The 27,628-nt window shown below is 52.3% G+C and overlaps 1 protein-coding gene across 1 annotated transcript in view; it reads right to left on the reverse strand.

The window, feature by feature from the left end:
* Positions 1-466: 466 nt before the first annotated feature.
* Positions 467-27,628, reverse strand: part of APBA1 (amyloid beta precursor protein binding family A member 1) — a 195,064-nt gene continuing 167,902 nt past the window's right edge. The window contains exons 6-13 of the mRNA XM_081103992.1: positions 20,681-20,713; positions 19,591-19,677; positions 18,849-19,034; positions 15,009-15,188; positions 13,691-13,903; positions 7,679-7,798; positions 5,166-5,306; positions 467-3,978 (exon numbers count right to left, since the gene is read on the reverse strand). Coding sequence (XP_080960118.1) covers positions 3,907-3,978; positions 5,166-5,306; positions 7,679-7,798; positions 13,691-13,903; positions 15,009-15,188; positions 18,849-19,034; positions 19,591-19,677; positions 20,681-20,713 — 1,032 coding nt within the window. The 3' untranslated portion in view covers positions 467-3,906. The remainder of the gene's footprint in view (positions 3,979-5,165; positions 5,307-7,678; positions 7,799-13,690; positions 13,904-15,008; positions 15,189-18,848; positions 19,035-19,590; positions 19,678-20,680; positions 20,714-27,628) is intronic.

Below are 27,628 nucleotides of genomic sequence, written 5' to 3' on the forward strand. Positions count from 1 at the left end.
TGCTTTTGGAACAGGGCTGGACTCTGTGTTGGGGTCCGGTGTCCCCAGCAGGCCCGGCAGCACGGGGTCCTGACAGCAGGTTCCCACACGGCCTGCAGGAGCATCAGCACCTTCCCCAGTTCCTCAGCACCTCCAGGTACAGTTCCCTGCAGCCAGCCCCTTAACCAAGGCCGCCATTTCTTGGGGGAGGTAACTAACGCCTGCTTCCCTCCTCATTGGGAACCCGGAGGTCCCCCTCCCGTGATGTGAGGAGCTGAGGAGACTGGGATAGTTGTATCAGGTGATAAACCGTGTTTAAAACCAAGTAGGTTTCACAGAATGCGACCATTTAGTAAAATGCCTGGGCCTGGGGCAAGCAGGCTCCACAGGATGGGTGGGAGGTGGCCTGTTGGGGAAAAGACAAAATCTGCCTGTTACCTGGGTCCCGCCCTGCCCCACCCGCAAAGCAGTAAGACACTCAGCCAGGTCCAAGAGGTGAAGTTCCTGTTTATTGTTGCAGCAACTCTTACAGACATTAGCGTTCAGTTAAATAAAGGAAGAGAACACATTAAATACATCACAACCCCCAACACACCACGGAGGAGGGGAGGGCGGGCGGGCCCCAGTGACCAGACTGTCGGAGGAAGTACATTCAGTGGGTGTGCGGCGTCCACATTCCAGGCTCACGTGTATATATACTTTATTTATATATTTATTTATATTTATATATAGAGATCATTGGGTTCTGTGTATACAAAGAACGATATCGGTACAAATACAATACTATATTCTCCCACTGCTTTACAATAAGCTCTATTTTACCCTCTTTACAGAACAATAGTACAGGTTCGTCCTGGAAGGGGCTGTGCTGGGTATGTACACAAAACCTCCTTCCCACACCTCCTTCTGCGCTGCCTTGAGGGCGTGTGTGTGTGTGTGTGTGTGTGTGTGTGTATGTCGGCCAAACCAGGAAAGGAGCAGACAGATAATCTCAAAACAAGTGGCATGTGAGTGGGAGAGTGAACAGGTGTACGAGGAGGTGGCCCTTGGTTGTAAACATTGGTGACAGCCACACCCCTGGCTCGTGGATGGTGTCCTCAGTGTGCGGATGGGGCGTGGGGGTGACGGGAGCCATGGGGGAGGTAGTAGGTTACTCTGGGACCCTCAGAGGCCGGTGTGCATGGGTCATGTTCACGAAGCAGAGCCGTCTGCAGGGCCTCGGAGTCCAGCCCCCTGGGGGCCCCAGGCCCCGCAGAGCCTCCTCCAGTGAGGGGAGGGGGCTCCCGGCATCAATCTTGGGGGTTTCCTCCACTTGGGAACCCGAGGCTGATGGTGGCTCCCTGAAATGTTCGCATCTGAGAAGGCGAGCGGGGTGGGTTCCGGTGCATCCTGGCTGGACCAGGAGGGAGCACAGGGCGGGGGTAGTGGGGAAGCTGGGAGTCATCAGCATGCCTCACCGAGCGGCTCTGCGCCCAGGCCATGTTTGGGGTGCTCGGTACATGGTCTTGCCCATCACATGGGTATCCAGATGTTCACATGTACAACTGTTCATACTGGAATGTCAGGGGACATTGACTACCACTTCCCACGGGGCTTCCAAAACCAGAGCTGCTAACATGTAGGGTCCTGCCTCCTGGTTAACCAAAGGGAGCTGCGCTTCCTCCCTCGGTGGGTGACCATGTGCCGAGCTCATAAACATGCGCTCGCTGTGTGTGCGGGGCCACTCATAGCAGGAAGGAGGGTGGTGGGGAACGATCCTCCTCGTAGGCAAGGCCATGTCACTCCTCTAGGCAAGCATATCAAGTTGGCTTTTCCAGCCCCTGGCAAACTTTCTAAGTTTTCCGTGCAGCAGCATAGAAAGGGGGTTCTCTCGCCTCCCTCTTTGGGTGGAGACACGCCACTGTAATTACTGGGAGGCTGCAGAGGGACAAGCTAGCGGAGTTCCCTTCCCTGGCCCATCTCGGCGGCTTCCGAACAGGCGCTTGGGCAGGTGGCCCCGTGGTCACCCCAGGGGCAGACAGGGTGAGCCCTCTGAGGATTCCCTGGGCTCCTGAGGCCTGAAATACCACCCATGCTGCTGCATTCATGTTTCACCACTCTCGCTTTCTGGCAGAGGAACGTGGAACTATGACTCTGTATATTTCATTACAGCACCAGCCACTCTACAGTTGGAAAGTGGGGACCGGGACCCAGGGTTCCTGACTGCCCACCGGCTCCCCTGGAGGAGGCGCCACCCCTCCTCCCCAGAGCTCGCTGACCACACACCAAGCGACAGTGAGCCATCGCCGCTGACGGCTCTGAAACATTCGGCTTTCCTGACTCAGAAGGCACAGAGATCCCCAGAGAACAGACGGACACAGCTGTCTGGGCCAAGTCTCCTGCTCCTCATCTTTATATTCGCTTTTCTCCCTCCCCGAAGCCCCTCCACATTTGATCTATAAATACATACCACCCAACATGTGCTCACCGACTTCCCGCTCCCACAAGCACAACATAAATATCCCACGTGCAGAGAACAGGGACTATATTAATATTATAAAATATATTAGTTTCTCTCTTCCCCGTCTCTGCGGAGGTCATGAACAAAACACAACAAAAACCAAGCCACACCCCATCCACATGAAAACAAAATGCTCTTTGGGCCAAAGAATAAGTAAAAACTGGCTCAGAATAAAATTCATTTCACCGAGTAAAATATTTTCACCGAACTGAGACAGGACTCATACACATGAGGCACCTGATTAAAAAAAACACGTAACACTCCACGCCGATTAAATGCTCAGACCCACGAGGCAGCAAGGGGAAGTTCGGGAGCACGCTGGGGACTCGGGCATAGCTTGAGGTCACGATTGTCCCCTTAGTTCTGTGGTTTATGTGCTCTCCTGGCTGTTCACAGGCTGAATACTGCCTAGTGGCCCTGAGCAGAGGAGCAAATGTCACACAAACGCACCTGCATCCCCGTCTTACAGGTGAGCAGTCCTGCCTTCCCAGGCTCCCTGTGTGTGTGTGTGTGTGAGCGGGGAAGGGCAGCCACCAGAACGCTGAGCCCAGATGGTGCTGGCAGGGCTGGGCCTGAGCCACAGAAGGGCATCTCTCCCAGGACAGAGCTGACCAGCCCCAGGGTCTCAGCAGCCAGGGGAGGGGGGCTCATACAGAGGTAATGGGGGTTCTCCAGGGGCTCCGTGTGCCTCCTGGGTGGAAGGGAGGAGGGAAGGGTGATATATATGTGAGACTGTGTGTACATACAGGTGGGTGACATGGATGGAGGCAGGCAGCACCTGCCCACGTTCATCTAATAGTGTGTAACCTCAAGACAACCCAGAAGCTATGATGTCCTAGGAATTGCCAACACATGGTGACATCCTTGGGGGAGGGGCTCCTATTAGAAAACAATTGTGTTGAAACTGAAGCTATAAAAGGAGCCTTAGGCTGGCTCAGAAATTCTGGGCAGAAATAATGTATGGTGCCCCATGTACATGGTGGGCTGGTCTGTCACCACCGTATTCCCACACACTTACTCGAGGAGAGCAGAGATCAGTGATGGGCTTGTAGGCACTGCTGAGTCAGCTGCTTGCTGTCCTCCGAGCTCCTCTAAGAGGCCGGCCCCTCCTGGGAAGGGAGCATTCCCCCATGGGCGGTGCCTGCTCCCGAGGGCCCTCAGGACAGTCCAGTCCTGGGCAGATACCAGGTGGATACTGGCTGCTCTCCATCCTCAGGGGAGTGCATACAAAACTTCCCTGGTATTAAAAAAACAAAAAGTAAACAGGAGAGAGACAGAGAGCAAAGTCTTGACGGATTCCTTCCTTCCTGCGTAGACCGAACGCTGGGCACGAGGGGAAGTCTCAGTGGGCACACAGATGCAGCACGAGAAACACAACCACGATCGAGGAGAGTCCTCCATGCAAGCGCCGGGCGCTGGGCGCGGCCTCAGATGTACACGGGCTGCTCCTGGGCCGTCAGCAGTCTGTACATGGCAGCCGGCATCGTCTTCATGTGAATCTGAGGGCAGAGGCGGACGTTGGTAGGGGCGGAGGCCCAGGGCTGGGGGAGAGCGGTACCTCCCACCACGGGTGGGTGTGAAGATTCTCCCAACCCCACTGCTAGCAGGAACCTGCCTCCAGGAAAAGCTGCATCCACAGGCTTTCCAGAAAGCTAGGGGGAGGCGGGACAGGATAGCCATGAAGACCGGGTCAGGCTTATTTCCCAGCCAAGTGCTTTTGTTCTCATCGGGCCTTTGTGGAAAAAGGAGAGAATTCTTAAAATGGAAGTAAGCGCCTGCGGGTGCTGACTGCTCCTGCCGCTGCCCTCCCCGCCAGCTGCGTGGTGCAGGAAATGAGTTGGGAACAGCCCTTCTGACCCGGGCCCAGCCCCTGCCAGGGACCCCCCCGCTGGAGACCTGCTCTGCCCATGAGCCTTGACTCTAAGACTTAAATCTCCCAGGCCCCTTTGGTGAGGTTCGCTGGGGAGAAATAGAGTTGGGCAGCCCAGGAGAGGAGAGAAGCTGCACAAATCAGAGCCAATAGGAGGCGTTGAGGTGGTTTTGTTTTGCTTTGTTTCCTTTCAAATTGCACATAGAAGGGAGATCGAATGCTGTTTGTCTCTCTCCTTTTGACTCTATTCACTTAGCACTCTACCCTCAAGGTCCCAACAAACGCAGATTCGGAGGACAGAGAGGTGGTTACCAAAGGGGCAGGCGTCAACCCACGGTGACGAATGGACTAGAGCAGTGGTCGGCAAACTCATTAGTCAACAGAGCTAAATATCAACAGTACAACGATCGAAATTTCTTTTGAGAGCCAAATTTTTTAAACTTAAACTATATAGGTAGGTACATTGTTATTAAGGCTTAGGAAGAGCCACACTCAAGGGGCAAAAGAGCCGCATGTGGCTCGCGAGCCACAGTTTGCCGACCACGGGACTAGACTTTTTGGGGTGATCAGTTTGTCATGCATACAGATATTCAATTATGATGCTGTACTGAATTTAAAAAAAGAGGAAGTGAGCACATCACCCTCCAGGGGACTTGATCTTGTCTCAGGGAGATGCTCTCAGACCTCTTTCATCACTGACTCTCCAATCTGGTCTGAGACAGACAGACTGCTCTGGCTGCTGAGCGCTCAAGCTTGGTCAGGGCTGGCCCGAGGCGCCAGGCATCAGAGGACCCCAGTCCTGGCCCCTTCGCCTACCTCCCCCACAGCGTTGGAGAGGATGTGGACGATCTTCTCATGCGGGGTGGCGACCACGCTCTGCCCGTTGATCTCGATGATCCGGTGCCCCACGCGGACGCCTCCCCTCTCGGCTATTCCCCCTCGCATGAGGCTGCAGATCTGTCGGAGACAAAGGCCAGGTTAGCCTTCGAGGGCGGGGAGCTGGGTGGGGACAGAGCCTGTCCTTTCTGGAGGCCCTGCTCCTCGCCCTCGAGAGGCTTCATGCATTTAAATCTCCTTGTTGCTCTTCACAGGAAACAGGGTTCTGTGCGCCCACGTGGCCAGCTCCTTCGTGTACGTGGCACAGGGAGCGTGGCACGGCGCTGGGTTTCACGCACGCGGAATCCTGCCTACTTTTCATCTCAGCCGAGTCTCCGTAAAAAGCTGTTGGGGGCTGTCACTGAGCTGCCGTTTTCAAACTGTCAGCCTGTGTAACTCAGGTGAGTTTTATTTCCCACAATCACCAGGGGCTCAAATGCCAAAACATAATGCTAGCAGCCACTTTTTTTTTTTTCGGGACAGAGTGCAGAGGGGGGCAGCAGCCACTTTTTAGGGTCACAGTGACATGAGCCAAACTGGGGCTGGAACCTCACTCCATGTTCCAGGGTGCGGCCAGCTGGAGGGGAGCTGCTCCTTCCGGCCTTCCCAGCTCAGTGCCCCGATCAAACGCCCTTCTCCCAGAAATGACAGCGGCGGGGCTGTATCCAGGAGGGCAGAGGCTGCACTTCCTCGTTTGGAGGGTTCTGGGCTGGGCACCGCAGGGGATAGCCACCGCCACCTCACACCCAAAACAGTCGGAGTTTCCCCAGAAGGATATGTTCTGAATTTACAAAGTTGACTTTTCACTGAGACGGTGAGCCGCTATTTAAAAGCCTACACAGCCCTAGCTGGTTTGGCTCAGTGAATAGAGTGTCAGCCTGCGGTCCCAGGTTCGAGTCTGGTCAAGGGCACATGCCCAGGTTGCAGGCTCGATCCCCAGTAGGGGGTGTGCAGGAGGCAGCTGATCAATGATTCTCTCTCATCATTGATGTTTCTATCTCTCTCTCTCCCTTCTTCTCTGAAATCAATAAAATATATTTTAAAAAATAATAAAAGCCTACACAGATGAGACTCTTGCGACAACACACCTCCTGCTCTGTGAGCACGTGGAGGCCTGCAGCCCCCCAGGTACCCTTGGTCAGAAGTTCCTTAGGTGCAGACCACACTTCAATGAGAATGAGGCCCGACAGACCCACCTCTACTAAGAACGAAACTTTGGATCCTATTTGAACTTTTCATATTATTCAAACAGGAACAAAACAGACGGGAGTACAAACGGATAGAAACAGGATGTCAGACTGAACCGATAAGGGGTCACTGAGCTCCTCTCCGAAAAGCAAACAAGGCTGCACAGGCCCAGAGGTCAGATAACGTGGGCTGGGTGTCTCACCTCCCACGGGGAACTTCAAATGGGTATTTCCAAACCTTAAAACATACTGGAAAAAACATTTTGATTACCTACAACTCTTAACTGAAATGTAAGGAGGAAAAAAGAATATAATTTTGTTTTTAATCTGGGAGGATGAACATCAAGAGGTTACAGAGGACAGATTGGCCACCCAAGCCCAGAATGAGGACGAGAGCAGAAAGGCATGCTGGGCAAGAGGAGGGGGTACTGAGTGGGGGAGTTTCTGTCTGCGATGGAGGGAAGGTCTAGAAAGGGTGATGGCCATATCACTTGCTGAAGGTGCTTCATGCCCTTGAATTTTATGCTTCAAAATTGTTTAAGTGGTCAATTTAAGGTGTGTGTTTTACCACGAGGAGAAAGGGAAGTATTTTAAGGTCGACATCCAAGGGATACAAATACTCTGTATTCCCAAAGTGCCAGCTGAGGTTAAAAAGGCAAAGCACAGCCCGGCTGGTGTGGCTCAGTGGTTGAGCGTCGACCTATGAACTAAGAGGTCACAGTTGGATTCCTGGTCAGGGCACATGCCCGGGTTGTGGGCTCTGTCTCATTGTTTCTCTCTCTCCCTTCCTCTCTGAAATCAATATATGCATATATATAAGCACAGACTAGTCCTGCACATGGGGCAGGGCTGCCAGCCTGAGCCGTGAGCTGGAATCACAGGCAGTTTTGAAGTGTCCCCCGCCCCTAGTGCTCCACACCCTGGCATGGGGACAGCAGCAGCCAAGGGTAGGGACAGGGGGCAGTCCCAAGGCTAGAGGGGAAGGAAGCCCGAGCTGGTACATCCCAAGCTACCTCGCGTTAGCAGCTGGGAGGCCACCACGCCTTGGGCTCTGAGGCCGGGGCTCTGAGCAGGGCCTCCCTCTGCTCACATTGAAAGGCACAGATTCTCCGTCCAAAGAGGAAGCCGAGCCTGCCTTCACCCATTCATCCCCTTCCTCGCTGGATTCTTTCAGGGAATGGACCTGCTTTAAAAATTAAAACTAAAATACCAAACTGTGTCACGTTTGCGTCTGGCTCTTGGAAAAGGGCGTGGACTTGTACTTACAATTCCGTTCTGGACGCTGAAACCCAGCTGGTAGCGAAGGTCCGGCCTCCGGATCAGCACGGTGGTCACCGGCGGGCACCTCACAATGTTCAGCTTCACCCGGGCCTGGTTCTTCAGGCCCTGAAAATGAGCAAAGCACCGTGGGTGTGGCGACCACGCAGGCAGGCAGGCAGGCAGCAGACAGCCCCGGAGGCAAAGGAGCCCCAGTGAGGGTCTGTCACTCCGTGGACTCCCCAGGTTCCCGCCGTCCACTGCTCGGGAGAAACCGCCTGCCTCACATGGAGCCCTTGCGTCCTGTGCAGAGACCAGCGACCAGGGCGCTGTCTTCACTCTGGGAGGTGGGCTGTTCAGAGACCTGAAGAAAGGGGTCGTCGTGTGCTCTCTCTCGGCTTGGAGGGTGAGGGAGGCACATGTGTCCCCTGGTCAGGAGGCAGACAGTGGGAAACGCTTTCTCTCCGAAAGGCACACTCAAGCAAAGGACATCCAATCCCAGCAGCTGGCCCGATGCGCCAGGCTTGTTTTCCCTCCCGCTCGAATGCTCCTGCTTCCCCACCCCCTGTGCCTGTCGGAGTTCACCAAGGTCCCCCGGGCGCTGGGAAAGCAGGGCGGCAGGGCTCTCCCGAGGTCTCCGGGGAGAAGGAACAGGGCGCTGCTGGGAAGATGGGGAGGAGAGAGGGAGGCTGGGGGTTGTCAGGTTACAGGATCTTGCTGACACTCCCACCCTCTAAGGATGGAGTGAGAGGGGAGGGTGGTTTTTAAAGATAAAAGGGGACCTGGCCTGGTTTCAGAGCCCGTTTACAGAGCTTCCTCCGCCCACTCTCCGCTACCCTGAGCTCAGGCCCACACTCCTGTCCCCTGGCCACGCCCGGCTATGACCTGGCCTGCTCAGGAAGTCACCTCAGTGGGGGGCAGTTTGGCTCCTCCAGGTCCTACCACCAACTGTGAGCTTCCTCTTAAAAGGAGGCGCCAGACACAACTAGTGCAGCCCCAGAATCAAGGTCCACCTCCCAGATCTTGAGACCACCTGCCCTGCCCTGTGAGCGCCTGCCCTGCCCTGAGAGCACCTGCCCTGCCCTGTGAGCGCCTGCCCTGCCCTGTGAGCGCCTGCCCTGCCCTGTGAGCGCCTGCGCTGCCCTGTGAGCGCCTGCCCTGCCCTGAGAGCGCCTGCACTGCCTGAGGGTCCAGACCAAATGGCCGACAGCAGGCATTTCCCAACCTGTTTCCAGTCATGTACACAGAGAAAAAGACATGGATTTGCACCCTTTGGCTGGAGGCGCTGCTGCCCAGGCCCTGCTCCAAGTGTTGAGGCGGGCAGATCTCAGCATGCCTGCCCCACTGACTTCCATCTGAGGTGGCCAGCTGACGGGAAAGGCTCAAGGTCAGTCCCAGTGCCTACCCTCCTAAGGGTCAGGGGGGAAGGGAAGCTGTTCCTAAACGAGGGGCCTGTGGGTGGGTGGGCAGCTTCTCCTCCAGCAGCCACCGAGCAAGCCAGGTGTCCAGGACCAGCCACTGAGGAGGGACAGGTGTCCAGGACCAGCCACTGAGGAGGGACAGGTGTCCACGACCAGCCACTGAGGAGGGACAGGTGTCCAGGACCAGGCACTGAGGAGGGACAGGTGTCCAGGACCAGGCACCAAGGAGGGACAGGTGTCCACGACCAGCCACTGAGGAGGGACAGGTGTCCAGGACCAGGCACTGAGGAGGGACAGGTGTCCAGGACCAGGCACCAAGGAGGGACAGGTGTCCAGGACCAGCCACTGAGGGACAGGTGTCCAGGACCAGCCACTGAGGAGGGACAGGTGTCCCGGACCAGCCACCAAGGAGGGACAGGTGTCCAGGACCAGCCACTGAGGGACAGGTGTCCAGGACCAGCCACCAGAGCAGGCACAGGTGTCCAGGACCAGCCCCTGAGGAGGGGCAGGGACCAGCCAGGGTGCTCTGTGGGACAGGGGCCAGCAGTGTTGGGTGTGGTGAGGCTTGTGGGCGAGTTGGTTGGCCAGATGTCCGGTCGGCCATCTGTATGTCTGACCATGTATGAGTGCCCCTGAGACTGCTGTCCCTCAACACTCATGCTGATGTTGAATCTGCCGAGCCACCTGTCCCTAAACCCTGACTCCTTCCAGGCCCTGACCTGGAGGCTCGCAGGAGCTGTCTCCTCTCATGTCCTTGATAAAATGGCAGCTATAATTAGGCCTATTTTATAAAAGAAACAGGCTCAGAGCTACCAAACAACAAACCCAAGTTCACCCACATCAACATTCAACCCCAGGTCTGTCTGGGTTCAAACCCACGGCGTTTCTCCTCCGCCCTGATCCTCCACAGACCAAGGAAGGCCCCTGTCATTCACGAGTCAGGCTTGCTCCACCCAGGAGCCAGGGAGAGCCACAGAGGATTGAACGTGTGCCCCACGCCTTTCGTTCCAGCCTCGCGTGGGCCGTATTTTCAGCTGGCTTTCCTACCTGGCGAGGGTTCTTCAAGGGCCCCGCTGGGGCTTCCCACCGCCTTTAATCGGTTCCGGTTTGTCCCCTCAACTCATGCATGTAGAGGGGCTCCATTCAGGCTCCCACCTCCAGCGTCGCGGCCTGTTTCCTGAACTGCTGTGTTCTGTGGGATGTGAGCCTCCCACCGGCTGTAATCTGGCTTCCGGTGACTCGGTGCACACACGCAGGCAGCAGCTCCCAGCGTCTCCCGCGGCTTCTGGAGCATCTCTGGGAAACCGCTCTGGTTGGAGACATGACGATTTCGGAGCGCAGCAGCGGATGAGCTGAGCGGGAGTCTCCCTGGCCTTCTGCAGGTCAGCAGGCCCACCGTCCACGCCGAGCTCTGGCTTTTGCTGCGGACAGCAGGGCTTGGTGCAGAGGACTCTGCTGTGTCCGGAGACCTGGCTCAAGCTGTCTGTCTGCTGCATGGGCCTGGGCCTCGGACGCTCTGCGCCCTTCCTCCCCTCAGTCTCCTCATTGGCAAAACATCCGGGGCCACCCACTAACGTCTCTTCCAGGTCTCATTTCTGATTTCACCCCTCCCTGTGCTTTTTCTTCTTTCTTAAATATGTTTGCCGACACCACACTGTGCTTAGCAACACCTATTTCTAAAATTAAAAACAGGTAGGCAGAGGGTTTTGCTCAGACATCATTCATGCGTGTATTTCTTTTCCCTTTGAGTACTTCCTTTTTCTCATTTACTTAATAAATATTAAAGACCGTTTGCAATGTGCCAAGAAATGTGTTAGGCACTGGGAGTGGCTGGAGCAGGGCCTTAGGAGCTCAGGACAGGGCTTCAGGGCACATGGCTGAGCAGCTAGAGGGCTTGAGTCCCTTCATTCCTTTCTCTCTCTCTCTCTCTCTCTCTCTCTCTCTCCACAATCACACCCCATGACACCAGGAATTTGTGGGAAGCAAGAGCAAAGAATGCTGAAACAGAGCAGCGCATTAGAACCGCAGCCCCTCAGACAAAGCCACCTGCTTTGAATGTTTACACCTGCTATTCAGGTGTGCCTGTGAGGTGCAGGAGCGCCTCTCAGGGCCTCGCAGAGCATACGAAAAGCAAGAGAAGGACTGTTTCCCCAATGCCACCTAAGGAGTTTACAGTGCTCCGGTGGGCTCCCTTCGGCGTGAACCGATTTAAGAGGCCTACTTGTCGCCCAGCGAACAGATTTCTAGATGGGGATGGGTCTGTGTGGTGAGGCTTAGCTAGGTGGCAATTTGAAACCACCAGACCATGTGTTTGCTTGGCCGTTCCTAATCAATGCTTCAAGTTGGGCCCCATTAGCTTGCATTTCTGAGCTGCCATTTTATTAGAGGTGCCAATGAAATGAATGGTCATTCCGTCCCCATGACAACGGCGGAATGGTACAGCACATTAAGAAATCTGGTGGGAGGGTAAGGGTAGGAAAGTGGGGAGGGGAGAAGAGAGAAGCCAGAGTGGTCTCTATGGCAACAGGCAAGCAGAACCAGGTGATCTTGTGGAAGGAAGGGGGAGCAGTGCTCTAGTTTAAGAAAGAAAAAGAAAACAATCAGGAGGGCAGGACCATGGAGGCAGTGAGCAGGCCCACCGCTAACATGCTTAGCCTACCAAGTATTATGCTTTGGGAATTATGACGGGAAAAATAAGAGCCAGGGAAGAAAGCAATTTAAAAAATTCATTACCTGTAACTCCATCCTAGAAATGTATTCTATTTCCTATAATTAGGGGGAGAAGGTCAGCATGCATGGAAGTGGCCAGACACGGACTACAAGGCTTTTCCTAAAGCACAGCCTGGGATTGGTGATCACCACCCGGGAGCCAGAACCCCACCCCCGACCTGCTGAACCGGAACCTGCATTTTAAACGAGTTCCCGGGTGACTGCAATCAAAGCCTGTGAAGCACGATTTGGCAGGATGAGAGCCGCTCTCGTTAAACCCATCCAGGGAGCCCTGACACACACAGAAATAAGCAATGCTAACAGGAAGCCCCCAGGAGGCCCAGCGCATTCCCTGCAGCGCCCCCAGGTGGTGGGGGAGGGAGAGCGAGCATCTGCTCAGGTGCAGGCAAAAGGGTGTGTTGTCTAGAATTCAAAAACAATACGACAATCCACGAAACCTTTTCCTTCCGTTATGGCAATCCAGCTGGAAGCAGTGGTAACATTTTCCCAGCCAGGGGGCGCTGTGGCCGAGCCGGTCACACTTTTCCCTTCCACAGAGCGGTGCCTGGGGCACCTGGGAGGGCAGCTGTGTCCTAATGGGGCTGCCCACCGGGTTCTTCTCTGCTGAGGGCTGCACGGAGGCACGGGTGTCCTCACCATCTTCACCAGTGACACCTCTTTCATCACCACACGGCCTTTTAATTTGCTGATTTCACAGACGCTCCATGTACAGACATCAAAGGTCAGCTATTCACGCAAACAAACCCTTTCCCGGAGGAAACTGCTCAGACAGTGCTGACTACTCTGAGCGAGCTTCCCTTCCGCCTCGCTGTGTGGTCCACCGGGCAGAGGGTGAGTGCCCGTGTGGTACCAGGGGAAGTCCGCGCTGCCCGCATGGGCCTCAGCCTGCCCCATCTCACCTGTCTCCTTCCTGCAGGGGCAGGGAGGGGCGGAGGGGATCTGGACTTGTGTGTGTGTGTGGGGGGGGGGGGCGGGGGTCCAGGGCAAGTCACCTTCAGAGTTTCTGATGACTCATCTGCAAACCAGGTGTTTGCTGTCCCCTCCCTAATGGGCTGTCTATCATGAGCAGGGAGAGGGGGTGACTCTGAAGGGCCTGGCACTGCCTGGATGGTGCGTCATGGGCACTGGCATGCAGCCCCCCAGTCCTCACGAGGTCCTGCTTATTCCCACCCAGGCCCCAGCCCCACCTCACTCAGGTTATCCTCACTTCCTGCTCCTCCTCCCCAAACCTCCCCCCCACCCCCCACCTCCACCCACCGACCTCCCTCTCTCCTGACTTCTCTTTCCCCATCTGAACTCCTACCCGCCTGTCAGCCCTCTCACCCTCGGCACTGTGGGCATGTGGGCTGGGTGGACCTTTGCTGTGGGGCTGTCCCTGCATTGAAGGGTGCCTGGCAGCAACCCTGGCCTCTGCCCACTGGGGGCCAGCAGCATGTCCTCCTCCCTAGTTGTGACAACCCCAACTATCTCTAGACTTTGCTGTATGTCTCCCAGGGATGGGATTTGAGAGCCCCCCACTGAGAACCACTGCCGGGGGAGGGGGGGTGTGACTAGGTGGCTGAGCTGAGGACAATTCTGAGACAGTGGAGAGAGCGCTGTGACTGATTAGTGACGCCTGTTCATGGGCACAGTATCAGAGACTGGTGTTATCTGGGCCAACAATCCCATCTTTGATGTAAAAACGATTTCAGGGAGGAATCTATAAATAGTAACTTGATGGTAAACAGCCGAATGCAAGCCCATGCCTTTGGTCTCTGTGTGTCCTCAGTGCCCGACGCTGGGACTATGTTCATGAATATTAATGACTGAGTTGCAGGCATGCTTCAGGCCTGCCACAGAAGTGGACTTCCCCCACCCCATCCCCAGGTACCTTAATGATGCTCTGGCAGGTGGACAGAGGCAGGCCCACCAGGCTGGTGCCGTTGATGGACATGATCTGGTCCCCGATATTCAGCTTCCCCGACTTCTCGGCAGGCCCGCCATGCATCATGTTGGCTATGATCACGGTCGGCAGGATGGAGCCCCAGCCGGACTCCACGATCACCACACCCAGGATCTCTCCTTTCTGCTTCTCTATGAAGACCTGAAAGGAGAGAGGCACTTAGAAAGCCTGAATCGGCAACCCTCCAGGGCACTGGCCCTCTTCCTGCCGTGGCTAAAGCGGAAAGACATTTCCCCGAGACCCCAGCCCTACAGGTCCCGTCTTCTCCGTATCCCACGGCATCGGAGTGTGCGAGAAACAACTTAACACCGGCCCACACCCGTCTTTGTTATTCCCATTCCACATTAGCAATTTCTACTTGGCAATACAACCACGGGGGCACGGAGTTTTTTTTTCTCCTATAGTCCCTGGGGAGACCGGGATGGGGGAGACTGTGTAGGTGAGAGCTTTGGGGGTGCGTTATGGCTTCCAGAAATAGCTTTTGGGTTCTATGCGCCGGTTCCTCTATTCCACAGCGCTTCACAAATTCCCTCCAACATTTAAGATTCTTGAGTTAAAAGTAAATACATATACATTACAGAGACACTTCTCTGCAAGGAGAAAGCTGAAGAGAAAGAAAAAGAAAAGATGCTGAAGTTATCACTACCAAATGGTTGGGAGAGCAAACAGGAAGACCGTGCTGTAGGTGTGCCACTGTCTGCAGGGCGGAGGGGAAGTTCGTTTGGGAGCTCTGCTGGCTGGCGAGGTTTGCAGACACACAAAAAGGGCTGGGACACTTCGTGGAAGACTCACCAGAGTGTGTGCGAATTTATGAATTCCTATTCACAGACACCCACATGCTCAAACCTGCTCAGTAGCGGTGGCGGTCGGGGCCCGACAGAGCCCCCCTCACAGACTGGTGTCCCCTACCCCCTCAGCTGAAGCTCGCAGCTGGCCCCTTCTCTGGAGAACTGCCCTGAGCCAAACGGGAGACACCCCGGGTACCGGCTGAATTGTGTCCCAACACCCAGTGCTTCGGAATATGGCCTGTGGGCTGGGTAAGGTACAGTGCGGGTCCTGTCTGCCCCTGGAACCCACCCCAAATTCAGCTCAGGACTGCGGGAGGCCCTGGCTCATAGTGACAGCCCTCTGCTAGTCTTTCATCACAGAGCCTCATGCCATGTCCTGCTGACAGCTCGCTCTCTATCCCGCCCCCGCCCCCACCCCCACCCCCACCCCCTGGAGCTTCGACCAGGAAAGTACCTACATCTTTGCAGTTTTCCGACTTGGAGAAGTGGATCAGGTCGTCGTTGTACATGTCCTGGGTGTTGAGCAGGTCGCTGTACTCCTTCTGGCTGAGGTCCTCAGGGTTAATCCCGTTGGCCCTGAGGAATTCCTGGTAAGCCACGCTGAACGCCTGCCCTATGGACTGTGCGATCAGCTGGGCCTAGACAGCAGCCAGAGAGGGAAGATGAGCTCAGTAGGGCAGCCCTGTTGGGGCACAGCCTGGGCCCCATCAGGACTACAGAGCCCAAGGCATCCACTAGGCCAGTGGGGACATTTTTGGTTTTGACAACAGTCACAAGGGAGCTACGGGCAATGGGGAGACGGGAGTCAGAGACACTGGACTTACAACTGTGGAAAGGACAGTCCTACACACGGATGAGTCATCTGACCTCTTACATGATTTTCAAATATCCCACTGGATGTTCGTGACATGTAACCCTGTGTCTAATCGTCTGACGTCAGCACTCAACTCAACGTTATATAAAAACCAAAGACCTCAATTACACACACTGAATGTTCCAAGAACACCACCACTCTGTAAACTGAGAGTGAGATTGCGTTTGGCCAGCACTTTACAAGGAGTCAGCGTCACGACTTTGGAAACTCACCAGCATTAATACTGCTCATGGTATCTGGACGGCCAATGAATCACGTCCCTGTCGGCTGCACACAGGCTGGCCTGGGGGTAACTCTGCCTGCCCGTGTGTCTGTGTCTGTCCACTTACCTATTTTCTTAGTTACTTTAATTCAAAATGTCAGATACAGAGTGTTTACGATATTCAGCTGAGGACTGTGCTCTCACACCCAAACTTACTGATCACGTAGGTGCAAGCACCTCATGACCCACTATTCCTTCTGGAACGGCTGGAGCCAGGCATTCACATATTGTCGTAAGTGCAATGCTAATTGAGCCTGGGTCCTTTCACTTCTCCGTGGTGTTACACTGATAGCCATACTTTTACTTTGTAAAAACGTTTTCAAAAGGAGAGGTTACATCATCTCTGCATTTCATTTCAGGATGGATAGTATCTGGGCACCTAAACGTTTGTTGAGAACCCTGATCTAGTCCAATGCTGCGTTTTCCAGGCGAGGAGACTGCGGTTCAGAGACATAAAGGGACCTGCTGCAGGTCACACAGCTCACGGCAGGGGACGCTGCTTCCACTGCTCCTTCTCCTGCACTGAGCTGTGACAGCCTTTCCCTGCATCAGTTCATCCATATTTTGACTCAGGGTAGCCAGTAGCAACCGAGCACTGCCTACATGCCTGCCCGCACTCAGTTCTTCACGAGGATCATTACAGAAATCCTCACGGCAAGCCTACGGCTGGTGGGAGTGTGACTGGTCCACAGGCCCTCCTCCTCAGCTCTGTGCTTCAGAATTAGAAAATTCGGGATTTTAGAAAAGTAACAGGATGATGTATCCTACATTGTGTGATAGCCCTCTTAGGGCCTGGGGAAGTGTCCTATAATGAACACAGTAATATTCCTGCAGCAAACGTACAAGATTCACAGTCAGCTGGGCAAACCCTATCAGTGATTTCATGGTGGGTCAGGGCAGGTTTATCAGCAAAGTGACTCCCCAAACCCCTCTGTCTGTCAGAGCTCTTTAGACGTTGGAACTGTGGCTCTGTGTTACTGTCCCCTTCAGACACATCAGGAGACGAAGGTTGAGAGGTTAAGTTGTCCACAGCCTGGGAAGGGGGTGCAGTGGAAGGTGGGAGAGGCTGGATTCTGGCAGACTGATTTCAGAGTCCACCCTCCGCCCACCACATGGGCCTGCCTCTCAGTGAAATCTGAATGGGTAGAAAACCACCACCAAGTCTTTAGAGTGATGTTTTAAACACACACACACACACACACACACACACACACAATTCTAACCTCTACTCCTTTCCCTACCTTCCCCAGTTTTTGCTTAAAAGCAGCTACTTAACAGAGATGGCAGTGTCTTCTGTGTGGCTGGCCGTGGGGAAGAAATGCTTGGCTTTTCTCACTATGAGAATCTAGTTGCTTCGTGCCACAGCCCATCAAGGACCTCCGCCCTGCATTCTGCTGTCAAAGCGAAGGCAGCGGGCACCGCCTCAGGCTCAGAGGCACGCGGACAGATGCACTGAGCACTGTGTGCCTGGGAACACGGCCAGCCGGCGTGCTGACCTCCATGCACGGATGCACGTGCGAACACACGGGCTGCGGTATTTCTGCAGCATCCACCACCATCACACAGCAGCCTGGTGAGGGGACACAGTCTCCTGCAGAAGCTCAGCGGCCACACAGCCGGTACCTGGAGGCAGGATTCGCCCTCGAGCTCTCCCAGGTCCTGTGCTAAAAAGCCACAGGTAAGGTTCCCAGGTCCGCGCTTGTCCTAACTCCTGCTCACATTCTTCCCTGTCATCACCATCCCTGACAGGAAGCCCAAGGGAAAGAAAGCCTGGGGGCTCCCAGCCAGATGAAGGTGGCAGAGGGCTCCTCACACGTACGTACCAGTATGTGCGTACAGGGGGCCTTCGGACCGGTGAGCAGAGCTAACCCACCTTTTCACTGGCCTGCAGGACACACGAGGCTTACGGTTCTAAACCGGACGCTTCGGGCACCTTCTGAGAACCTGCCGAAGCTCACTGTCTCCCAGTGTGCAAGTCTGGCCTCAGTGTGAAAGGCATAGCAGGGAGAATGGCAGGGACACGCGCTGCAAGCTCGCTGCCTGTGGGCGGCTTGTCCAGAGAACCAGACAGTGAAGATGGTGCAGAAAGTGTGAGGGCTCCTCCTCCCGGGGCTGCAGCTGGGCAGCTCCGATTCCCCGGGGAAAGCAGCTCGCTTCTGCCAGCTTGCTGGAGGAAGGCAAATTACTGCAGTAGAGGAGCACGTTCATGGAGGAAAAACGGCTTCCTTAAGGAGCCAAGGCTGCCAGAGGTTTTCTTTAAGTAGAAACGGCTCTCTCTGCTCAACAGGAGACACAGAGCCTGCTTCACTGAGGCAGGAAGTAAAACATCAGCAGTCAGCGGCACCATCATGGCCGGCTTAGGTCTCTGCAGTTCAAAACCACGGTGGGGCTGTGGCCGGCCCGGGGGCAGCTCCCAAGGCCTGCCCAGCCTTGGAGACACTTGGATGCTAATGCAGCTGGAAGCTGGTGGCCTCACCAGCGCTTCCAGTCACACCCGGGGAAGAGGACTGAATGGGAGGATGGGCCCCATCTCTGTTGAACATTCGTTCTCTCTGTTTACTGCATCAGCTGGACTGCGGTGAGCAGGGATCTAATGTTCCAGTAGCCTCCAGGGTGGCCCACACGGCCAAGAACTTTACTCCCGAATGCCCTGTTGCCCGGTGAGACCCGCTCAGGCCTCCATGGGTCGGGCTGAACACCTCCCTCGCGTCTCTCGTGTAATTTGGGCTCCTTGCATTTCTTCAAGCTGCCTCAGCAGGCCCCTGCCTCAGGCCTCTGCACGTGCTCTCTCCTCACTCTCGTTATTCAGATCTCTGTCCGATCTCCCCACTCAGGGAGAACTTGGTTGATCATTCTATCTGAAACAGCCCCTGGCCCTCTATCCTGACCTAGTTTTAATTTTTCTTTATCAAACTTCCCGCTACCTACTTTTGTATTAGGTATATTTATCTATTTATCTTCTGTCTCCCTACACCCCTCAGGAGTACCTAGTCTGTTTTACCCAGCCTTCTGTGCCTAGCGCTAGAATGGGGGTAGAAGGCTGAGTAACGCACAGTAGGTACTCAATATGTTTACACATGTGATCAGGTCCTGAGAAATAGAGAATCTGGCCCCCCAAAGGCAGTTCAGGTCCCTGGAGGGAGATGGGGGAAGCACCCTTACGTCCTCAGATTCGAAGACGTGGCAGATCATCTTGTACTGCCTTTTCCCATCCTGGGACGGGTGCGAGGCTTCCACGTTCTCCTGGGAGTTGGAGCGTGGCATCCGCCTGCGGGCCATCAGCACGACGATGTTCCCGATGTCTGCGATGTAGGAAATGGTCCTCAGAGGGTGGTCCATCATCGTCTCCTGGATGGGAAGGGAGAGGGCGGTAAATTGGGGCAGCATGCAATGACCCCTGGGAAAGTCTGTCTCCCCACAACCCAGCCACGTGGACTCCACATGCAGGGGGTTCTGGTGCTCACAGCAAAGACCCTGCGAGCAGATGTATGTGCACCCACCTGGCCTGGGGCCAATTCCCTGGGCTAAGAATAACCCAGGAGGCCTGAGGCAGGTGAGAAATTTCCATCATTTTACAACCACTAGACTCTCTGGTGGGGAAGGTAAAAATGAAAAAAAAGATTTTTAAAAAGCTAATCTGTTCAAGGTCACAAATCTCCTGATAAAAACTTATGAGAACTATTATCAAACAATATTCAGTTTCTTTTTTCATTTTGTCTTTAAGAAAACAGTCCCAAGGCTCCCTGCGCAGCGCACCCCACCCCAAGCAGGCATTGCAGACACAACCTTCTAGCGTGTATAGAAGCCAGCGTCTGGGGACGGCTGCTCTAAGGACAGGGGTACGGTCTCTGCGTTGCCATGCTGCTAAGCTTGACCCCCGGGAAAGGGGGGAGCGAGCTAATACCTGTGTGTCAGCATTCAATACTTTGATTCTCTGCGTAGAAATGAAGAGATCCACTTCGGTCATTGGCTGAGATTCGCCTTCCGGAGCCTGAGAAGAAACATGCACCGAGAGAGAGCTTAGAGCATTCCTCTGGCCCCGGAGATGGAAGCAAGGGGAGCTCATACACAGGCATCGAGACACAGTCACCAGAACAGCAGTGCAGACTCCAGAATTAGGTTGTCAGAGCTGAAGTTACCTCAGAGGATGGGCACGAGAGTGAGAGTTAGCATTTGTAGGTTCCAAGGAAGAACATAGAATCCCCTTTGCTGCTTCCGCTCTAGAAGCAGTGACGTCCTGCAGCGGGTTTGGCTCTGGGAACGAGGGTTGCCAGTGGCCCTTTCTGCAAGGCTGCTGGAGCCCAACATATCAAAGGAAGAGAGCCACTGACTTGCCACCCGAGGAACGTGGCAAAATCAGTCTGCCCCTGCTCACGGGACGGGGACGATGTTTACAGCAGGTGCAAAGGAAGTCATCTGAATGCAGTTCTGGTCAGAGGGTCTTTGTGTTCACAACCCAACACAGCAACACAGAAGCAGCACCCTGAACCCACCCCATTCAGAAAGAGCCCAATGCGTCCATGTCCCATGGGTAGCTCATAAGCATCCAGAAGCTCCACAGCCATAAAAAGCGCACCCGTCTGCCTCATTTAAGGCTTAACTCCGCACGCGTGGTTATTAGCGAGTTTTCTTTTTTGCATCCAGCAATCTGACAAGTCCGCAAATCAAACATGACTATCATTGGACAGACCCAAGTCCCTGCCACATTAATGCCTGAATGGTGGGAACTTTCACACGAGTGTAGGACTCATGTAGCATCTCCAATCTGCTCCCTGCCGTTCCTCTCACATGAAATGACTCATGAGCAACAGAAAACAGCCACTTTAGGCAACTGAGTTTTGAGAAACGTTGGCTTATGGGGCGGTTCAAAAAGAAATCTGAACAAAAACTTGCTGGATGCAGAAAACAAAAACACGAAATAATAAAAAGGGAAAACATAAATAAATGGAAAGAACAGGCATAACACCAAGCTGATGAAGTTGTTTGTACTGCACCTTCTTCCTGCTTTTGGCTAATTTCTGGGCCATCTGCTTAGCATGGAACAAACAGAGACAGGAGAACAGTTAGAAAAGAATTTGCAGAGACTCAAAGTTGAAAAGGGAATTGACAAACTAATACTGATAGTGGTATAAAGTATTGCTGTGGGAGGACTTAAAAAAAGTCCCACTCTGCAGACAATGGATTTCCTAATCAGAATTTAGTAGATGGCAGGGAAAGTAGGAGGAAAGAAATTTATTGAGTTGCAATCTTATACTTAGCTGCAATCAATGCCTTCAAAGAATCAACTTCTGTTTCTGTTGATTTTCTTTATTATATGCCTGTTTTCTATTTCATTGATTTCAGCCTACATCTTTTTTTTTTTAACTTTCTCTGAGCTGAATTTGCTGATTTTTCCCCAGCTTCTTGAGATGAAAACTTAAATGATGGATTTTCAAACTTTTTTTCCTGATATACTTGCTATGACTCTCCCTCCAAGCACTGCTTTAGCTATATCCCACACTTTTTGATTTGTTGCAATTTAATTATCATTTCATTTAAAACATTTTCTGATTTCCACTATGATTTCTCTTTTGAACTTTGGGTTACTTAGAACTGTATTAGTAATAATACATTTGGAGATTTTCCTATCTTTTTGTTATTCATGTCTTAATTCCACTGGGACAGAGAATATACCCTGGTTTCAATCCTTTGAAATGTGTTGAATCTTAGCCAGTATGGCCCCAAATGTGACTGACGTTGGTGAACGTGTCATGGGGACTTCAAAAGATGCATTCTGCAGTTGTTGAGGATAGTATTCTATGAATGTCAATTAGGTTAAATATGTTGACTTAAGAGTATGGTTCAACTCTTGTATGTACTTGCTGACTTTTTGTCTGCTGATTCTAATATGTATTAAGAGAAGTGTGTTTAGATCGCCAGCTGTTACTGTGAATTTGTCCATGTCTACTTCTGTCAATCTTTGCTTTTTCCATTTCATAGCTATAAGGTGCATACATATTTAAGATGTTTATGTCTTCCTATTGACTTGATCTTTTATTGTTTTCCCTCATTAATAATACTTCTTGCCTTAAATTTGTGAATATTTTATAGCCTACACCTAACTAGAAATGAATGTAATATTCCCCTCTTTTCTCATAAATAAAAGCATAGTTGATAAAAGCAGACTCTGGGGTCGAGTTTCTTGAAACTGAATCTTGGCTCCGCTACCTAACTAGTTGTGTGACTTGGAGTGAGCAACTTAACATCTCTGTGCCTCAGTTTACTCATCTGTCAAATGAGGATAAAAACAGTATTGACCTTATAGGGCTGTTCTGAGGATAAATACATGCAAAGCTCTTAGAACAATGCCTGGTGTACTATAAGCACTACTAGAGGCACAGTGCACGAAATTCATGCACTCAGGGGGAGGAAGGGTTCCCTCAGCCCAGCCTGCATCCTCTCACAGTCTGGGAACCCTCCAGGGATGTCAGCCTAAGCCGGCAGTCAGACATCCTTAGTGCTGCCTCAGAGGCGGGAGAGGCTCCCACCACAGCCGCTGTGCTAGCCAGCCCTGAGCCCAGCTCAGGGCTTCTGGCTGAGCGGTGCTCCCCGCATGGGAGTGCACTGACCACCAAGGGGCAGCTCCTGTGTTGAGCGTCTGCCCCCTGGTGGTCAGTGCATGTCATAATGACCAGTCATTCTGCCATTCAGTCAATTTGCATATGGGCCTTTTATTATATAGGATATTTGTGTTTGCTGTCACATGACTATAATTCACCTATATCTGGATGCAATTTCTTGGCTTTCAATAGGGCTTGCTATACACACGAAGATCCTGTACGAATAATGGTGAGTCAATGGCCAAACCAGAATGCTGCTGTGGTGATGGGGTGGGGTGGAAGAAGGTCTGCTCTCTCACATTCTTGGTACTCACCTGGTAGAAAGCTCTTTTGCTCTCAGCAGCACAAATTTATTTCATTAATGACTAAGGTGCCTTGTCTGTACTAACTCATTGTGGAAAACTGGATGAGTCAGCCATCCCAGCACCAAATAGCTCATCTGTGCCACACCCAGGAGTCTAGGGCAGCCCACGCTGCACAGCTACCCAAGCTCTTACTGGTGGTCCTGGTGAAGAGCCTGCTATGGAAAAGTCTAAAGGCAGCAGCTTCAAGTGTTACCCTAACTGACGCTCATGACAAGTGTAGAAATACTGATGCTACGTCACACCACAGCTTCTTTTGTGGAATCAGGAAGTTCTGACCTGCACCAATTATAATGCAATGATAAACGACTACAGTGAGATCCTAATGTTTGTCTGTTTTCTACCACTTCCCCTGAAAATAATAGGGTATGGAATGAAATGAAATGGCAGTAACATAAGCATTCCCCTTATTTTTTGATACCAAAACCTAACAGTTATTGGTCAAAATGCTTAACTCTAGAGAATAGTGATCTGAAAGGGCCCTTTCAAAGGATATTAAGTCTGCCACCAATGGAATGCCCAAATTCTGTTTTGGGAGTGTGTTTTTTTTGCTAGAACTGGTGATAAGGAAGAGGATCCAAATGGCAGACTGAGTTTCATGAAAGGCACGCCGAAATAAGGTTTGTGAAATTAAAAAATATTTTATGCACTTATTAGAGGAATGCCATCTTTAAATCACTTATGATATTCAAGTGCCCTGGAACAAATTATAATGTAAAATTTAGACATAACAGTGGAAATGGCAGATGCGGTTGGAGCCAGAAAGAGAAACTGGAGCAGCAGAGAGAGGTCTAAGAGAACCACAAGGCCAGCATGCATCTTAGAGCAAGAGTGGCAGCATCCATTTAAATCCTTGTGTTTCTGGGACTGACTGTGGCTTACCACCCAGCAGGGTGTGTGCAAGGACACAAACAGTGGCACCGTCCATTCAGTCACTCAATCCACCATGGGGATGGAATGTCAGCTGTTGTTAAGCCCCTTTAACTTATTCATACCAGGGTTCCTCCCAACTACTGAAGCTTCCCCCCCGCCCCCCCTGCTGACAGTACCCTTCTAAGTGCTACAGGACTATTAATGTAAAAGCTGCCAGCAGCCCTGTGAGGTAGGCACAACATTATCCTCATCTTCCAGAAGAGGAAACTGAGGCACAGAGAGGCTAATTAACCTGCCTAAGGTCACACAGCTGTTAAGTGGCAAAACAGATTCAAACCTGGAAGTCTCACTATACACTCCAAATTGCTAGTTGTGTGATCTGGGCAGGTTTTTCCATCTATAAACTCCTCTGTTTGTCTGGGGAAAATAATGAGGTTAAATAATACCTACCTCCCAGGATTCCCCACCCCCCTCCATTTTGAGGAGTAAATGAAATAATGTATGCATAGGCTTCTTCAAGTTAGATGGGGAACCACATGGTTGGGACAAAGCTAGATGGGCAGAAATTTTAATTATACAATTAAATCATCAATTTTTGACATTTAAAGAAAATCTTTTTATAAAACAATGGAAAAATCGGATCTTTGGGGACAGGCTAGTCTTTACAGGTATAGGGGTAACTGATAATGAATGATCCTTAGAAAAATGCATGGGCCAAAAAAAAAAAAAAGTCAAAATACCACTTGTGACTTAGTCACATGAGCTTCACAAAAGTAGAAAGACTGAAAACATATACACCGTACTCTTCGTGGACACGGAGCCGTTACTGGGGCTCAGCAGGGGTCAGTAGCCCCCCTCCCCCATCTTCCGTTGAGCAGAGAATAAAGTGGGCATGAGAGTGGAATGAGGCATGGAGATGGAGTGGAGAGAGAGGAAGACAAGGGAGCTGGCTACACTGGACAGGGTTCAGGCATGATTCCCACACCGTGTGTGTGTGTGTGTGTCTGTGTGTGTGTGTGTGTGTGTGTGTGTGTGTATAGGGTCTCCACTTAGTGCACGTTAGATACAGACAGCATAAAGAGCAAAGTTCTTTCCAGAAGTTTCTCCCAAAATGCGTTCCAGAGAATCCTAGCAACAAGACTAATTTAACAGGCACCACACAGTGATACTGCATCTCTGTTCAAATAACTATGGGAGCTTCTGGTTAAGGAAAGTGAACTAAATCTCCTTGGTACAGGACTTCTCAGAGCCTTCAATAGGAAAACAGATGTGGCAAATCTCTAACGAGATCTACTTTGCAGCATTTCTTGAGCTTATTTGCCAACAGAACCGTGTCAATGAGAAGCGCTCGGCTTGACTGGGACACCACAGAGCTCAGGTGGACACAGATGCTCTGAAACCCTGGACGGTCAGTGGACATCAGGACCTCCCGAAGGGCTTATGGAAATACAGACTCCTGGGCCCTACCCTCACCAGCTTCTGACTAAGGCGGAGCCTGAGAATCTGCATTTGCAACAAGTACTGCTGGGCCAGGGGCCCCACTTTGAGAATCATTGCTGTAATGCATTCCTAAGTTATAGGGGGGCTTCTTGCCAAGATATTAGTTCCTCTCGAAAATGATGAACAACAGACAGAACGGATACATTAGGGAGATTCTAAAGATGATAAAAATAAAAGTAAGGAGAATGGTAGACGTCTTCTGATTCTGCTATTGCATAGGGTGCACCTCACTTCGCATATTTCGGTGGGTGGAAAAGCCTTTCAGTTTCCCAGTCCTCGGCCTGCCTGGCATTGTTGTTACTGTGACACTCTTCTTTACTCCCTTTAGACCGCACGTTTCCCCGGGCCGAGGCCTGGATCTTGGTTGACTTTATCTCCTACGAGTCTACCACAGGGGTCTGCATTGGAACAGTTTGCTTTTTAGCCAAATTTCTCTGTTCTCTCTTCACATTAAGTAGGAAATTCCCGACTAAACCACAATTCCAAATTCTCTCCCCATTTGGCAAACACATCTGTAAATTCTTTGTTAAATTAAGAAAACCGTAATTCTTATGTCTCCAGGTGCAAATCCAGTATCAGCATTCAGTGCTGGTATACTAGTGCAGCTGGTGCTAGGTGAGTGACCTAGACACCACAATCGATGAACAGTCAGAAATTAAAACTGGTTCAAAATGGGAGCCTACGCTTCAGGTCCAGTATTTTGCTCAACAAAGTGCCACAAACATCCATCAGGTCAAAGAGAGAACATGGGCAGAGGAAAGAGAGGGGACAATGGGATTCCCCTGGGAGGAAGGGAGGAAGGGAGGGAAAAGGAGCTGGAAACCAGAGGACAGAAGTCCGCTGCCTCTGTTTAGGGGAGAGCACCAAAGCTGAAATCACTTTTTGTGGTTTCTGGTGAGGATATTGCTAAATAGGTTTCCAAAGAAATCCACAGAGCTCTCCTTCCTCCCTCCCTTCCTGGATGGACACTGTAAAATCTGCAGCCTTGCTCTGCTGTTTCTCTCGAAGTAGCCTAGCAAAACCCGTCCCCAAAACGCCAGCCTCTCTTTAGGAGAAAGCATGGCACCACTTGCCTTAGACAAAGTGTCTCCTGGGCACGTGTGAGCAGCACAGGGCACGCCCCCCACGGAGTAACTTTCCGCAGGGTACAGAAATAAACTATGGGTCTGAACGCAATCGTCTTCATTGACAATCTGAGAAAGAGTCAGGCTTGGTGCAAAGGCAAGCAATCCGATGGGCATTTAAATGGATGTAGAAGGCACACAGAGCAGACGATACAAACGAGAGGCAACAGTTCCTTCAGAGCAGCGGCTCTCAACCTGTGGGTCGCGACCCCTCTGGCGGTCGAACGACCCTTTCACAGGGGTCGCCTAAGACCATCCTGCATATCAGATATTTACATTACAATTCATAACAGTAGCAACATTACAGTTATGAAGTAGCAACGAAAATAATTTTATGGTTGGGTCACAACATGAGGAACTGTACTGAAAGGGCCAGAAGGTTGAGAACCACTGCTTCAGAGGCACGGCAGCACACTGTGAAGTGATACCTATACATGAAATGTAACCATCGACCCTCACCCCTCGGGGATGACTTCCTCACACTAGAGTCACTTGCTGGAGAAATCAATGTCTGCCCTTTAGATGCCTACGCTACTCCAGGCAGGTCTAAAGTGGATTTATAACCAGACAGCCTCTATCCTGATTGTTCCGATGGACAAAGCCACCTAACTTTTAAAGCAAATGAACAGTGAAACTTGAAGCAAAGTGCAATAAAACGAGGTGCGTCTGTGGTTCATAGCAGGTGTGGCGCTGGGTGGGATCTGGTACCGGATGCCGCAGTCTACCCGGGGCCCTGCTTTATGTCTGGGAGATGTGCCTGTGCCTGCTCCCCCTCCAGGTCATCGAGTACGATGTCTGTCTCACAGTGGAAAGACAGAAACCCTATCGGTAGGAGTCAAGGACTATCAGTCCAGGAGGCCAATAAACAACGTGCCCAGAATGAAACCTGACCCGTCACAGGTTTTAAACCTTGATGGACAGAACCCAGGAAAAAACGAATCTCAAAGCAACACACAGCTTCCGGTCTCAGGGGTCTTTGGTACTAGTTTGGGGATGGACGGCAGCTTTGTTCTGGAAGATTCACTGAGTGGGCCCTGGGAGTGTTCCCCGACAGGGAGTTCTGGGGGAGGCAAGCTGGCGTTTTGGAGGAGATACACTTTCGGCGTGTGGCCCCATCCTGGACACCGCAGGGCATCAAGCATCCCTGCCTCTGACCCACAAGAGCCAGTAGAAATGCCCCCGACACAGTGGCAATCCAAGCGCCCCGCCCATCTCCAACGCGGCTGTGGGAGGCGGTCCCTGTCTGTCTGGAACCACTGAGCAAGGCGCACCAGGCCTCTGACCTCCCATGGACCCGGAGGCTGGCAGCACTGTTAGGCTGGGGAACTAAGTGTTGTGTTGAGAGCTTAGCTACGCCACTCGGTGGTCCTGCTGCCTCAGCATCTCTTTTGTTTGGCCAAGCGGTCTGCAGTGACTTTGAAAGGACACTAGTCCCCTCATGCAGGCACATCCCCTAGATCATAACAGCCCACACAGGCGCGAGC

Source organism: Myotis nattereri (genome assembly GCF_964212035.1).
Source record: "Myotis nattereri genome assembly, chromosome: 12".
Classification (NCBI taxonomy): Eukaryota; Metazoa; Chordata; class Mammalia; order Chiroptera; family Vespertilionidae; genus Myotis; species Myotis nattereri.